Raw genomic sequence first — 16731 nt, 5'->3', positions numbered from 1 at the left:
AAGCTGTTCTATATTTTGTAGCTGAGTTCAACAAATATGTACTGAAGACCTGTGGTGTGCCCTGTTCTATGTTAGATGGATTTTAAAAACATAAAATAATTAGAAAGATGCAGCTTGTGCATCAAGGAGCTTGTAATATCCTGAGTGAAGACAGAATTACTTATACTAATACCTGATTACCATTCAAACAAAATGAAAATAAAAATATTAATTCCTGGAAATTTCTTAAGTGGGTTTTCCCTTTTGTATATCTTAACCAATATTAACTCTTCTGGAAGAAAAGAGCTAAAATGCTACCTTGACCCTCCATCCCTTCATATCCTCATCTTATCCCCTGTATCCTTGTTGGGATATGTTTTTCCAAGTGAGTTTGGTGAGAGAGCCACCCTTGTCACTATCCTGATTGGTTTTTTCAGTAGTGACAAGTGGTGTATAGTGAATGACGTCTTCTTCCATCTGAATCAAATATTGCATAGTTTCCAAAGTAATTTTATTTAAATTTACATACATTTGTGAGCTAAAAGGACTTGTCTTCCTGGTTTTGTAAATGAGCAAACTGAGATTCCAGGGGTTGGGGTGAGGAGTAACTTGTCTCAAATCACATGACTTGATAAAAAGTGTTCCTATGGGAACATATCTCAATAATGACTTCTTTGGAGCTTAACTCTACCCCACAGAAGAGTGAGACAAAGTAACTATAAAGTTATATGCAGAAATAACAATTCACCACTGAAGTATGAACTAATCAAGCTTTAAGAACTTAGCACTGCTGGAGAGGTAGGAACAGGAGTTCAAGAGAAGTTCAATAGGGGCTTCCCTGGTGGTTCAGATGGTAAAGAATCTGCTTGCAAGGCAGGCGACCTGAGTTTGATCCCTGGGTTGGGAAGACCCCCTGGAGAAGGGAATGGCAACCCACTGCAGTGTTCTTGCCTGGAGAATTCTGTGGACAGAGGACCTTGGTGAGCCACAGTCCATGGGGTCTCAAAGAGTTGGACATGACTGAGTGACTAAGCACAGCACAGTGACTAAGCACAGCACACAATAATACTACTTATGTGAAGATTTTTGACTGAGGTTATTATTTGTTTGATGAACAAGCTGAAGCACAGACTCCAAGTATCACACTTGGAGTAGTGCTGATCTCCATTGTCTGGGACTCAGTCTTTTCTGAATATGAAACCCTCATTTTATAGTTGATGCTATTGTGTCAACTTTGAAGAAAATAGTAACAAACATTTGAAGAGCCCTTTATAATTTATAAGCTCTTTCACATTCAAAGTCTCAGTTGTATAAACTTACCCTATGAGGTAGGTTAATTAACCAGACATTATAATCTCCATATTACACATGAAGAAACAAACTCAGGAGGATTAACTGACTTTTCCATGTCCTAACAAACTAGCATAGTAGGTAGGTAATACAATCAAGATTGGAACTCAGGTCTCCAGACTCTAAGACTTCTGTCCCATATACTAGATTTCAGGTACAAGGTGAGCCACTTTTGATATGAAATTTTAATTCCGCTATGAAAAGCTCTAGGCTAGTGTAGGGGTGAAAAAAAAAAGCAATTAATGATATACATTCATTAGTTCATTCAAAAATGTTTGAATGATTGTTAGTATTCTGGTTAGTTGGAAAAATAAAGATAACAAGATGCAATATTCTCACCCTAAAGTTCTTAGAATCTAGCTGAAAGTAAGAAGAAAACAAATTAAATGAAATGGAGTGTTGGAGTCATTGAAAATCTGTATAGAATGCAGTAGCTTCATAGAAAAGAATGGAGATTAGGGGACGAACCTGCAGGTACAAGTTAAGGGTTTTGTAAACATAGGGGAAGAAGTCATTAATTCAAGGTCCTTCTACATGTAAATGTCCTAACTTATGAGGTTTGAAAATGTAGTACTACCTTTTGTAATGTTTTATCCTATCTTTCTTCTTAAGTATAAGAAGTTACTTTTATTTAGCAAGCAGATCATTAATACAGAAATACAATTCTGAGTATTGGGCTTGATGGTGTTCTGGGCTCTTTTCCATCTTGGAGGTTATACAAAATAATTCATTTGGACCTTCCTCTGGGATCTCACCTGTGCACACTGAAGACAATGTCCTTGTCAAGCAGGACACGCTCTGCAAGAGAGGCAGGTTTGCACCTTGAATTCCTTCAGTATTCTTTGGGCTTCTCAGGAACAACAACAGGCAGCTTAGAAACATATTTCTTCAAAACAAGTACACTTTCCGAGATGCATTCAGAGTAACTCCATTTTATTGTATTTGATGTTCTTAAAAGTCGGATTTTGCATTTAGACAGTTATTTGGACATAGTGGGATTAAAATGTCACATCAAAATATGTTATTTCAAGTCAAATTATAGTATTATTTGTTCTCAATGGCAAATACAATCCCAAAGCATTCTTAACACTCAGTAGAGGCATATACAGAGAACCATGCAGTTATTGGTAATAAAAACCTAGTGTAGATATCTAATGAAATATGAAAATGAAGTTGTGACCTGATTATGAGCTACTAGAACATTATTTTCTATCTTATGTTAGAAATCAGACAAGCTTTGTGTGTATTAACTGCTGGTTGACTTCTAAAATGTATATGCACTGATATAGAACTGTGTTGGCTTCATCTGAAACTGTGGCTTCCATGGGTTTAAAAAATACGTATATTATTTTATTTGCAAAATGACAACCATAAATTTTGATATGTTCAGTTGTTTAAACCAGTGATTTCCAGAAAGTCAATGGTGTCCTACTTATATAAGCTTTAAAACAGGCAATTTTGAAATAGGTAAATTACTCAGTATAAACCTTAGGAGACTCAAATTGCTGATGGATCTTCTTCAAAACACCTCTCATTTTACAGGAGTATGATACCTGGACATATCTCAGATTTATATCACTTATGTTTCCTACAAAATTGCCCGTAAAACAAAAAATAGCCCATGTGAATGTTATTAAAACTTTGTTCTACGGAAGTTAATGGATGCCTTGTGAGGCAATATTAACATTTATAGGGTTTTGTCATACAATAAAATTCAATGTTAAAAGTATAATTATTCAAAAAAAATTAACTGAATGGCAACAAGGGTTTTTCTTTTTCTATATTATTGGGATTTTTTCCCCTCCTCCTAAAACCGCCAGCTGTCCTTTGTGAAGTTCCTAGAATAACAATTCGCATAAAACCAGAGACTAAAAATCTTGGTACGGACTGACCCATGGGGACACATTACTATGATTATTTTAAAATAAAATAATAAAAGGGGCGTCCCACAGGGGACAAAAGTCTGACTCCTCCTCACGAATGTATTCTACTTGTCAAAGTCACCCCCAAAATCTTCTTAGGAGTAGTTGGAATTGGCTGTCAGAACCAGATGCTCTCAAGTGTCTCACCTCTGTGGTTCTCCTACCCGGGTTTCCCAGTCCTTGGTTGACCATTAATGTTCTCACAGGGATAAACTATTTAATGTAATTCTTGTGATCTCTTCCAGTAGAGGCTGAGGCCATTTCTAAAAACTCTTTCCCCATGATCCTTTCTGCACTATCTTCTCTCTCTCTCTCACACACACACAGACACACACACACAAACACAGACACACACAGACACACACAGACACAGATACACACACACACACACACTTTTCTCTTTTCTTTCTGTCACTGTAGGTTGAATGGAGCATTTTGTTTCCCACGCAGTCTCTAGGAGACAGGCACCATTTCCCCCAATGTCCTTCAAATAAGCTACCTTCATTGCCTGACGATCCTATAGCTTACTGACTCTGTGGCACTGCGCTCTTTTGGAGCAGAGGACTGGAGAGTGGGGGTTTGCTCCTGTTACTTAGAAAAAGCTCCAAACTCCCCATTTATCAGGTACATTTGACGACCACAATTGTCACACGTGTACTCTGTCAATTTGGCTAAGCCCAAGAACACGTACGTGGAGCCGTGCTAATGATGACCCCTCTGTGTCTTACAAAATGTGCCTTCTGAGACTGTGAGTGAATCCGGGCTGAGTTTCCTAGAGCAGAACCCATGAACTCATGTGTGCTTTTTACCTCAGTTGCTGCCTGTACAGGCTCTACTTCAGCGCCCAACACATGAGTGCACATCCACACACACGCTTACAAGAATGCAATTGGCAAGAAGTCTTGGAATGCCCTCTGCCCCTACTGGAAAGGCATGAAACTAAATCCAATACCTTTCTCCTGCTCTCAAATTTGTCTTGCTGACCTCTTCCCAACCCTAGCTTGCTGTTCTGTTTTTCTATTTTCCCTAAATGCAACTTACTTTTAGCATGTATTAACTTGGTTAGCGTTCCTGCCATGACAGGATAATAGACAATTACCCATTTGTCAGTCTTAGCCTCTTTTTTTCTCTCTCAAATGTCTACTTAGGACGTACATCCAGACTGCACGCCCTTTTTATTTTTTTAAAAAATGCAAAACAAAACAAAAAAAATTAAGAAAATGCAAACTTTCTTTTTCAAAGAAAATGCAAAATTCGTTTTTAATGTTGGCTATCACCAAAAGGGGAATCAATAAGCCAGAAAATACAAACAACAACAACAACAAACAAAAAAGTGTCCCCTGATCGCTCTGTCTGTGCCTCCTCAGCGTGTGCATCTGGTTGTTCATCTCTGAAAGTGTGTGAACTACTTTTTTCTTTAAATTATTTTTTGTTCTTTGCTCCCTTCTTGTTTGGGAATTCAGTGCTTTTTGTACTATATCTATCTATCTATATATATTGATGTGTTTCTTTTTAATTGCTGGATCTTTAGTTTTGTTTTATCCAAAACTATGACAAAAAAAAGTTATGAATTGTTTTCTGCAACTTTCCCCCACTCCCTCTTTAAATGTGGAACAACTTCAGCTGCAGAATCCCCACAGCCACATCTTCCACATAAGCCCAGTCTCACCAGAATCACACGCACCATGGGTGGCATGGGGAAGATGGGTGACGTCACTCAGACAGTACCCTTCCTATAGAAGGAAGTAATGAATGACCCAGCCAGTGGGCTCCCTGCACAACTTTGTCTTTCAGTCACATAGGAAGATCTCTAACCCCCTCCCCTAACTCTCGATGGGGCTGTGTGGCTGCCGATGAAGTTTTTCAACTTGAATGCATAAACCTAGTCTCCTTGTTTTTGCTTTTAACCTTCTGATCATTATTATAAGTAGTAGTATTATTATTACTATTATTATTTCATGTATCTTGGCTACTTTTAGTAGGGACAAAAGTTTAACTGTTTTTATTATTGGAAAATCTTTAATGAAACTGTAATGACTTTTGGAATAATTGCATGTTGAAGAAGTTGCAGCTTAGGGTGTGTGAGATTGTCAGTGTTAGAGTTCTGTTCTTTATATCTGTAGATGGGCATGTGTAGGCTCATTTGTTTTTGTATATTGCCCATCCCTTCCTTACAGCCAGAAGCTCTAATGCAGCTAGATCACTCCGTGCCGCCCTTACATGGACATGGCGACTCACTTACACATTTACTCCCATCATCTTCATCTCTTGTGTAGTACACTCATAGATATGACCCTGCCCTTTCTGCATCTTCCCTTCCCATCCCCCTCCTTTCTTTAGCATTGTTCAAATTTATGTGCTGTCATCCATCCCCTTCAATTAAAGAAATTCTAAAATTTGTCAAAAAAAGACAAAAAGATTTAAACTCAATATATATCTGAGAACCTATATTAATGCAGAAATTCATTCAAAACTCTCTAGATTCATAGATTTTTTTTAAAAGGCAAATTATAAAATTAAACAGGATTTTTTTTAAGTTTTTTTTTTTAAATCATTGCAATCAGAATAATTTCAAATTCAAAATTTATATGCCCTCCCAAGCCCCTGAAAGTAAAAAAAATTGGTAAAGTGCAGATTTTTTTTCTTTTCATGTTATGTGGTGTGGATGTATGTGTTGTTGCCTCCTGTATCATCCTCTGTTGTAAATTATTATATTTGAAAATTAGACATTTTGCTCAAAAGTTTTAAAAGAAATGACAACAAAAAAAGCAAGTTACAAGAATGTGGCAATTCTATTTGTCCAAGAGCATTCTTACACAACTTTCTTTTGTAAATTTTTCTTTCATGCCAAAAAACATGCGGGCAATTTGTTGATGTAAGTTGACTATAAATTAATACAGTATGCTTTTTTTAAAATTATTGTGTCTATATGGAGATGATTTCTTTCTTTATTTTCTCTACAACAACCTGTATTTTTTAATTTGCTTTTATTTTTCTTTCTGTCCTTCCTTAATTGTGAATGCCTTGATGTTGATGTTATTTGCTCTCTTTCCCTCTAGCTTACTTTGGCCCTGAAGTTGATTTTATTTTCTACTCTATTATTTTTTAAGATAATAGTAAATGTTTTATTTCATTTGTGTCTATTTGCTTAATTTTCACTGTTATGTTTTGTGCTGAATTGCTCCTAATAATCGATGTGAATCCTACTCTTGGTGGAAAGGTATAGGTAAATTGTTCTTACCATCCAAGGGAAGCCTGACCTCTTTGCCTGAACCAACTTTTAAAGCTTTGAAAGTAATGGTAGTCTCTACAGTGGGATGTGAAATTAGATACAACCTATGGGAGGCCTGTACCCTAGAAGAAAATTAATTGAGTTAGCTACAAGTGTTTAAATTAGTGGTAATTACATCCTAATTTAACTCCTTAGAAAACATTTGGGGAAATCAGTCCCTGATTTTATTTTCCTTCAGCACAGGGGAAATAAGATACTCTCAAGTGACTATGGTAGAGTTTGTTTTATCCAGGATTAAAATATCACCATCACTGAAAACTACAAAATCAGACTGATTGAGCAAAGAGACATCATGAATCTCAGGTATCTTAAGTATTGTCCTATGATAATTGATAATGCTGCCTTCCAAAGTATACAACTAACTACAGTGAAAGACACCCATGCACAGTAAGCGCCCGACCTCCCCTCCTCCCTGTCTGTCCTTCCTTTTCCCTTTCTGTTAATATTTGCCATTTCTCTCAAGGATTTAATCAGGTAAGCTTTAAAAGGATCCTAAGAGTCTCTCAAGAAGAGACACGATGATTTTCACACCTAAAGTTTTACTTAGGAAATGTTTTCAGTAGGTATTACCATTTGTGTGACTCTACCATGAGAATACCCCTTGCCCGTAAAGGTATTTGGATCAGTTATGCACTTCAGGAAACATAAGCTCAGCAAGAAGTGCTATAGAATTTTTAAATAAAGAAGTTACTTGCTTCACTCTAATTTTAGGATTGGTATTACTATTGCAAAAATATCAAACTGAAGTGTGGATAAGGGATATGTTTCCAACTCAGCAGCATCTGTGAGTGAGCTTTATCTGCCTTGGTTTATACGAGTGTATATTGTTTGATGTGCTGGATGATAGTTTAGGTGTAAAACTAAGAACCTCCTAAATGGAGTGCTATTTTATCTAACTGGAACATTTTGTTTTTGTTGAAGATGCCTAAGTCCATTTGATATAAGGCTAGTCATTTCTTTTAAATATAAGCTTTTGGGGTTATTATAAATCATTCTTCAAACACTGCATTAAAAATAGCCTTAATTATCTAGATCCTATATTATTATACTTCCAGCTCAGCATGAGACTACTCTTATTAAAAATGGTCAGAAAAAAAGTAATCAACAGTATCAGTGTTTATAGGCCCAAAATACCTAATAGAAATATTACTAATATCTAGCATATTGGAATAGCAGTCATCTCTGTGCTAAATATTAACATGCATTTTAAGTGACACTAACATGAATCATTTTTTACACTGGTGGCTTGAGGTAAGCTGTGTTATTATTTCTATTTTACAAAGAATTTAATAAATTTGACCAACTCATAGGGCTAGTAAACCAGAAAACTGTGATGCTAACCTAAGTCTGAGTGATTTCAAAGGCAAAACTCTTAATCAATATGCAGATGAAAAACTCCACAAGACATTCCTTCTTTTACACTTTCCAGATGGTGCTAGTGATAAAGAACCCACTAGCCAATGCAGGAAATGCAGGTTCGATTTCTGGGTCGGGGAGATCCCCTGGAGGAGGGCATGGCAACCCACTCCAGTATTCTTTTCTGGAGAATCCCATGGACAGAGGAGCCTGGTGGGCTACAGTCCATGGGGTCACAAAGAGTCAGATACGAATGAAGCGACTTAGCATGCACACCCACACAATGATATCAAGGGGCTATTGCTCATCTTATCTGGGCATATCTTGAAAAGAATAGACTCTGTAGCCTTTCAGAATCAAATCCATTTCAGATAAAGTATGGGGAAAATGTCCTGCCTAAAAATTCTCATCTCATTAAAATACTATTTAAAAAGCTAAGTCCCTTTGAGACACTTGAATTTTTCCGGTGTCTACTCCCCAGGGACTTGCCATGTCTATCCATGACTATTTTTCCTGAGGATGGTTGAAGAAGAGCTTCACGGTTCCAAGTTTCCAGATACGGATGTGTTACAAATATACACTTCTGTGGCACCGAATGACTAAAGGAATACAATTCAATAACTAATTTAGTGGGGGAAAATGACTCCTCCCCACTGTGTGTGAGTTTCCCAGCAGAGAATTAGGAAAATGAAAATAAGAGATGAGGTAAAGAACCTAAACACAGATAAAAAGAAATTTAAGGACTTGGAGCATGTCGTCTTCTCCCAGAGTCTCATTCTTCAGTGTCACTGTTCTTCATATTTTTGTGACTTGTAAGACCCAAATATCTCCAGAGAGGCAAAGGTTGGAGCCATATTGAAACTTTCTGCTTCTCTTCTTGTGTTTTGAGATGACCCACCACATCACTATAACCTGCAACATTCTCACAGTTCAGAAGAGTTCTATTAAATCTTTAATACACTTTTTCCGATGGCAGAGAGCCCCTTTTGCTGAATATCAGCCCTAGATGCATGAATTATATATCTATAAATACACTCATAAAGTAAAAAAGCAGGGCAGCCTTCAGGGCTAAAATAGACCTTTTATATCCCTAGTGATCTCTCTGGTTTAAAGAAGAACACAACCCTGTCAAAAAAGAGTATATATTCCTGATTTAAAATGCTAACTTTAAGGAAAACAGATAGTTCTTATTCCAAACCAAAGGAAAATTCTGGGGACAGAATAGGAAATGAGAGTTTTGATGGATTACAGGTTTTGTAATACTCCGCCAGCAGCTCCTGATGACTTTAAGCTTATTGCTTCTGTGAATACTTTTGTAAGCATGGCCATCTGAGAGATCACTGACTTCATGGTCTTTGGGCAGTGAAAAAAATTATCAGCTGCTCCAACATTTCTGAGGATAGTCACTTTGGATTAACACAAATAAACATGAAATCTTAAATAGCCTTCTGCAGTCAAAGTCATTTCTAGTAAGGATCTAATGATGGGAGAAACACTTCCCTCGCCTGTTTATCTCAAATGATGTGAGAGCCCTTGGACTCGTCTGGACCCTAGAGCCATCTTAAATATAGAATTTGATATAAAAATGACATATACTTGTCCCAGGCACCTTTCCCGTTTACTGTTATCTAAAAATTTCCACCTATATTCACTCTAATTCCCCTTTATAACCAACTCCTATACCCCAGTGGACTCCCTTTTAAACTAAAGACATTTCTTCCAATTCCTTGAGATGCAAGGGCAGGGGAGCTATGGAAGTTTCTACAATTTCATTGATAAAACATTACCAGGTTTTAGGCTCAAAAGCCCCTAAGAGGTGCATAATTTATCATTTTTATCACTACTACTAGGATTACTAGTAGCATGGCCAAGAAAATTGAAGATTACAGTTTTAACAGATGCTGTTATTAAAACTCTGCACCAGCCTACCCATCATTTCAATTTTGAAATAAGCTTTTACCATTTCACAAAAGGGCCCCATCAACTTTTAGAAGCTCTTTGTTAATTAGTAAGCTTCCAGACCTTCTTTCCTTCCCATCATGAAAAGGATGATTTTCACTTTTTTTCCTGCTCCAAGAGAGATGCTCACTTCAGGGTGTTGAATGAGAAGTGAAACGCAAAGGAAAGTGGAAGTGATTCAACTGCAGAATGAGCAGTGTGTAGATGTTGTAGGTTTTTTTTTTTTTTTAACAACAAAGACACTCTGGAAGCTTTAGCTAGAACTGAAAAGACAGGGGGAAGAAACAGGCAAACGTTAAGACTCCAGTTGGGTGTCACAGATGGCACACTAAAAATGCAGATGAATGCCACTCTGTAATCAGGAAGACCGTGATCTTCACCTCACGTAAAGGGACACTCACATCCTACTTAACAATTTGCCTTTGCATTCAATTATCTGTCCCAGGACTTTGCCTCCCAACAAATCAGTCATTCCTTGCCCTTTATCCCAGTTTATTTTCCACTTAATATATATTGGGTTGACTTTTATCCTTGCTCTAAAAGGCAAATGACCCTCCGTATTCGTGCCAGAAAAGAACACCCGTGCTAAACCTTTGTTCTGGGTGAGATGGGTACGAACATCCTGCCTTGTCCTCCAAAGGCAAGTAACATCATTCTGAGCAATCCTAAGGGAATCTTTAAGCAGACTGCAAGTACCTTCACTCCTTTGTTCTCACTGCTCTTTCCTTACTCAAAACTGCCTGCTTCCATCACCTTAAATATAACACTCGGGGCTGGAAGAAGAGGGGGAAAAGGAGGCACCTCGGGGTTAGTTTTAAGACTGGCTTACCTTTGGGGGCCTGTATTCTAAATTCCACTTATAAAAACTAGCAAAAGTGTGTAAATTATGCATTAAATAAGTTGCAAGACATATGAATTATATATGGTCACAATGTAAAAAAAACAAACAAAAAAAACACACCATAGGCCTGCTAGCCCAGGAAAGCAAGCCTGAAGCTTTGTAAAATCTGCAAATGAGCAAAAATCGGTTGCTCAATAGCTGCAAACTCTGAGCGCTAGAAGAGAAGCTTGGGGTTTAGAGCACAGGCCAAAATATCATCTTGAGATTCTCAGAAAGGTTCTTGTTTTATTTCCCCACATATGTAACATCGTTGGGTAGGTCAGGAAGGACGGTCCCATGCTCTCTTGTGCCTTCCGTTCCATATGGTACGCATCGGGTACACTGTTGCCAAGCTCTCTGACTCAGTTTCTCTGGCAGAGAATGAAAGCTTCTGACATGGATGAAAGCAGATTAACTGGGTCAGGGACTCATCATGCCGTCTCTGCTAGAAGATTTTTTTAAAAGCAATGGTTGGAATAATTTTTCAAATAAATTTAACAGAAGACATGAACTGTGACTTCCTGAGATTCTTTCTCTGTTTGAAAATAACACTATAAGGAGACACAGGATTATCTTGCTTTACATACAGGAATAATAAGCTTGGCCCTACATTTAGGTGAGTAACAGCCACCACAGAATATTTGTGATAACCATGATTTCCAGGGACTATAATTTAGTGAACTCTTCTGACCTTCCTTTCCTGACCTAGTCCTAGTATAAGGGCAGTAACAAGGTCTGTGGGTAAACTGATAAATATCTACTACTCTAAATAAGAATCACTGATCTTAAAAATTCACTTTGCTCTCTCTACATTTCTGGATCTAAAAGTAAGTTTCCAGTAAGTCATGGATATATAGCCTGGGTATTTTTAAAATCTAGTATCTGCTCAGTGTATATTGCATATAACATAAAAGCAATGTATGAATATAACATTAGAGCAATACAAAGCAAGTTGTTGTTTTATAGTCAGAGGAGTTTCTGGAACAGCATAGTCAAAATGGGCCTATTGTATGAACATTTTCAACCTCTGTAAGTTCCCCTTACTTAGCTTATAGTAAAGGACAACTACACTTGATAAATGTGAAATAAAAAGTAGTAACTTATAAAATACTGAAGATGAGCTCTTTTGTGTTCCTTGATCTTGATATCAGTGACATGGAAAATCTGTCATTCTCATCCTAATGGGAGCAAATAAGTAGAAACCCAAGAATAAAATTGGAGAAGGAAATGGCAACCCACTCCAGTATTCTTGCCTGGAGAATCCTGTGGACAGAGGGGCCTGGTGGGCTGCTATCCATAGGGTCGCACAGAGTTGGGCATGACTGAAGTGACTGAGCATGCATGTATGCCTTGGAGAAGGAAATGGCAACCTACCCCAGTATTCTTGCCTGGAGAATCCCAGGGACAGAGGAGCCTGGTGGGCTGCCGTCTATGGGGTCACACAGAGTCGGGCATGACTGAAGCGACTTAGCAGCAGCGGCGGCAAGAAGAAAATAAAGAAATGCTCAGATTAATCACATGCATGTGTTCATGTACACACACACACACATGCACAATTGATGGTGAGTATCTGCAATGGTGTAGTTAAATGTCATCATCCCATAAGCAGATCCTGGAAAAAAGCCTATTTGAATTCTATCTAAATAATTACTTGAGAGTATCTTTAAATATCTAAGCCCTCACTCTATGAATTTCAGGTTTTGGTGGCAAGAGGCATACCATGGGCTCTAGATCAGCATAGAATGATTAGGCTGCAAGTAGAGAGGGTCTGGATGTGCATCCAAGGCTCTCATCATTTCTGAGATGTGACCTATGAACTGCATTCACTGAGCACGGCTGTGACTTGTGTTTCTACAAATGTACTAATTCTGTTTCTCTTTTTTCTTTTCCATCCCAGGAGGTGAATTAGTTATCCCTCTTCTTGTAGAAGACCCTTTAGCTACCCCTCCTATTGCTACTCGTGCACCTTCCATTACACTCCCCCCTACCTTCCGCCCCCTCCTCACCATTATTGAGACCACCAAAGATTCCCTGTCTATGACCTCTGAGGCGGGGTTACCTTGCTTGTCGGACCAAGGCAGCGATGGTTGTGATGATGATGGCTTGGTGATATCTGGGTATGGCTCAGGGGAAACCTTTGACTCTAACCTGCCCCCTACTGATGATGAAGATTTTTACACCACCTTCTCCTTGGTAACAGATAAGAGTCTTTCCACTTCAATCTTCGAAGGTGGCTACAAAGCACATGCGCCCAAGTGGGAATCCAAGGACTTTAGACCTAACAAAGCCTCCGAAACTAGTAGGACTACTACCACATCTTTGTCCCCTGAGCTGATCCGCTTCACAGCTTCCTCCTCGTCTGGGATGGTGCCCAAATTGCCAGCTGGCAAAATGAATAACCGTGAGCTCAAACCCCAGCCTGATCTAGTCTTGCTTCCGTTGCCCACTGCCTATGAGCTAGACAGCACCAAACTGAAGAGCCCACTAATTACTTCCCCCATGTTCCGTAATGTGCCCACAGCAAACCCCACGGAGCCGGGAGTCAGACGGGTCCCGGGGGCCTCAGAGGTGATCCGCGAGTCCAGCAGCACAACAGGGATGGTCGTCGGCATTGTGGCTGCAGCCGCCCTCTGCATCTTGATCCTCCTGTACGCCATGTACAAGTACAGGAACAGGGACGAGGGCTCCTACCAGGTGGACGAGACGCGGAACTACATCAGCAACTCGGCGCAGAGCAACGGCACGCTGCTCAAGGAGAAGCCACCGAGCTCGAAAGGCGGCCACAAGAAACAGAAAAACAAGGACAAGGAGTACTACGTGTAGGCGCCACGCCGCCGCTCCCGGCGCGCGAAGCTGAGCCCGGGTCGTTCCTCTGCCCACAGACGCGCGTGTACTTGGCAACCTGAGCATCCCACAGGGGTCAGAACTGTCCTAGGAGACGGGGCTGTATGGACCATGACTCCGGTGGGGAAAATCATTCGTGAACAGAACACCAAGATGCACCTAACCGAGAAGGTGCAAGCCACGGGCTTCTTTGACGCAGTCGCCGCTCGGAGACAGAAAGTTCTTTCTGCCCTGCTGTGTCAGCCAGCACACACTTTTGCACGCTGGAGCGAGCAGGTGGCTCCCCGCCCCCGCCCCCCCGGCCCCCCAACTTTTCGCAGACTTGGAAGCTTCCTTCTCTTGAGGACCTTTCACCCAAGGTAGAAGACTTCATGGCTTACTTGTTCCATAACTCCAAGTGAGTCTGTAATAATGTTTGTGAAGCTTGACTGTAATAATGGTTTTTTGTTTGTTTGTTTGTTTGTTTGTTTAATTATGTAAAAAACAAAAAACAAAAAAAAAAAAGAAAAGAAAAAAAAGTTAAAAACAACAAAACCCCACCCTTATCTGGTTCTGGCCAGTGTGCGTGTAACTTTTCAAGATCTGAGGGGAAAAAAATGGCTTTTGGGTATTTGATTATTTTTTGAAAATAATTGGACATAAGAAGAAGAAAAACAAAATCTCAGAAAACAAAAGTAAGAGAGACTATTGCCATATGAACTCAAAAGCTACCATGGTGTTCACTCTACATATCAGGTTGTGGTGTTTCTAGAATCTGTTGTCTGTTTCTATATGAGGCTTTGCTGCACACATAGCAAAATCATGGGATGGATGATGGTTCTGATTGGAAAAGCTGGTCCCTCAGGATCAAATTCCAGAATTTGCCACCCAAACCCTGAACAGATGTGGTTAGGGCTGGCTTTCTCAGAGCTATCAGCTTCACTTAACAATATTGTTCCTGTCCATGAGCCCAGCCAAATTGAGGTAAAGGAGATAGCCCCACAAATTAAAACAGAGCCTTTCCTAGGAAAGGGGGCCAGGGGGTGGGCTGGATCTGTGACTGATCGAAATGCATGCGAATATAAGAGAAAAGACAGTACAAGAAGTCTGTTACAGAATCAAAACAGACAATAGGGGAGTTCAACTTGTGATAGAACCACAAAAGGTCACACAAGCCAAACACAGCGTGACAGAGTGCAAAACTCATAGTTCTTCCCCCGCCCCCAACATGATAATGTTTTTCCTAGTGATTTAATTTTCCAGCCTGACATTTACAGATAACTCTATCCTTCCATTTGCTCACGTCTCCCTTCACCCATCTTTTCTAAAGATAAATAAATAACAAATGAATAAAGCTGCTGTGACACACACACAAAAAATGGAATTTAATAGTATAATATATATAAATAAATATATATACAGATATATTTATCATGGTATGTTTGATGGGATGACTGAAACAGGAAAACTGTTAAAATCTTGAAGTGGAATGAGAATGTTGTTTTCAAAGAAAATAACAAAACAACAAAAAGTAAACCTTAAAATGTGAAGAAAGTGTGAGTTTTAGTTTTGTCACAGTTAACTGTGTCAAGGAGAATAAAAAAAAAAAAACTCTTCTCAGATTTTGTTTACATATTTTACTACATTTTTGCTGGTATAGTTCCTTAGCCACCTGTGTACATACTGCTTTGAGAACTGTTCTTTCCTTTGTTTATTTCCGTTTGTTTGATTTCTGTTCTAGTTGTCTTTCTTTCTGAAAAGAGGAAACAATGTACAGTAAAACAATAAACTGGTTCTGTGGCCATACCTAACCCGAAAGCAAGAGACGAAGCAAGACAAGTATTTACATGAAAATGAAATGTGTCCTCTGGAGGGTCAGATATATACAGTTTCTTTTGTACAGATGAAAATCAATCAGCTGTTTAGATTTAGAAATCTACTCTTGCTGGTCTTTGTAAGTTGCATGAATATTTGACTTTGAGAAAATATCTTAAAGATGTGGGGCAAAAAATGCAATCTCAATGATGGTAGCCTTTACTAATGTGTATGGAAAGAGGTGTTCCTCATTACCTGATATTTCAATGTGTTAAGAGTTTTGGATTATTTTATTATCATTGGAAAAGACAGGATTATAAAGAGGTATCAGAGCACGATTTTAGATAACTTAAATGGCCCAACCTATATGAAGTTGATTATATCTCGATGTCTGTAAAAGATTGCTGTTCTTGGAGTCTTGAGGTCTTGTGAACTGATTTCCTGCTTTCTTTCTTTGCATTTTTTTATTTGAGTAAAAATACATTTGTTATATTCCTTTTAGTGTAAGTTTCTATTTGGACAATTTTATGGGAACATGTGCATTCTGTATGTTAGCTTCTATCATATTCCTGTTGTTTTATGAGCAAACTTTTAAGAAATTTATTTTATGATGTTGTGAAGTTACTGCTTTTTTTTCCCTTTTCTCTTTTATTTCATATTTGCATTTTTGTTCAAGGATATGCTTAGCAATAAAATGTTCTTCCCAATCCTTGTATGATGATGCATTTTTATTTTCCAAACATTTATTAAAAGATCTTGCACTGGGGCTAAATATGATCATCATATTAGAAGTTAAGTAAATTAGGACCATGTTCATGGGAACTAAAATATTAAAAATCACTACTAATTGCTTATCTAAAGTTATCAAAAGTGATATATTTGTGGGCTAAGCAGTTATTGTCTGTCAACTGAGGCATTATTTTTAGATTATTATTATTATTGTTTACATAATGATTGTTATTACATTATTATTTAGATAAGGTAACCAGGAAGGAAAAACTCCTAAACAGGTAAGACTACAGAAGCATTTTATTCTGGAAAAAAAATTATTAGATACTATATTTTTTTAAGTGTTTGGTAACATAAAGTATTTGCTGTAAGTTAACAAACTTTCAACAGTTTTCCAGAACCATGTTCTATATTTTCCAAAACCGTGTTCTTATCTGAAGCACTGGGAAGTTTTAGGTGGCTTCTTTCCAAGCCTCCTGGCATACTGAAAATTTTCAGAAAAATGCTAAATCCAAAGACAAATTTAAGTGAGTGCTTAAATTTTAGCAGCTTCTTTCTAGATTTTCAGATTACAAATTCTGTGACATTCATTACAGCTGGAACCTTTGTCATTACTCAGGTGTCCT

General features: G+C 38.4%; 1 protein-coding gene across 7 annotated transcripts in view; it reads left to right on the top strand.

Annotated features, from left to right (window-relative positions):
• NRXN3 (neurexin 3) overlaps window positions 1-16082 on the top strand; it is a 1787606-nt gene extending 1771524 nt beyond the window's left edge. For 4 of the 7 annotated variants that reach the window (XM_086319413.1, XM_086319414.1, XM_086319424.1 and 1 more), the window contains one exon: window positions 12636-16082. In XM_086319413.1, coding sequence (XP_086175539.1) covers window positions 12636-13561 — 926 coding nt within the window. In that variant the 3' untranslated portion in view covers window positions 13562-16082. The remainder of the gene's footprint in view (window positions 1-12635) is intronic. The other 3 variants (XM_086319425.1, XM_086319426.1, XM_086319427.1) reach the window with 3 other exon arrangements.
• Window positions 16083-16731: the final 649 nt, after the last annotated feature.

This window comes from Bos grunniens, chromosome 10 (assembly GCF_055505025.1).
Source record: "Bos grunniens cultivar Pamir isolate PY7600 chromosome 10, Bosgru_T2T1.0, whole genome shotgun sequence".
In the NCBI taxonomy this organism is placed as follows: domain Eukaryota; kingdom Metazoa; phylum Chordata; class Mammalia; order Artiodactyla; family Bovidae; genus Bos; species Bos grunniens.
This window is presented reverse-complemented; position numbering and strand designations above follow the sequence as displayed.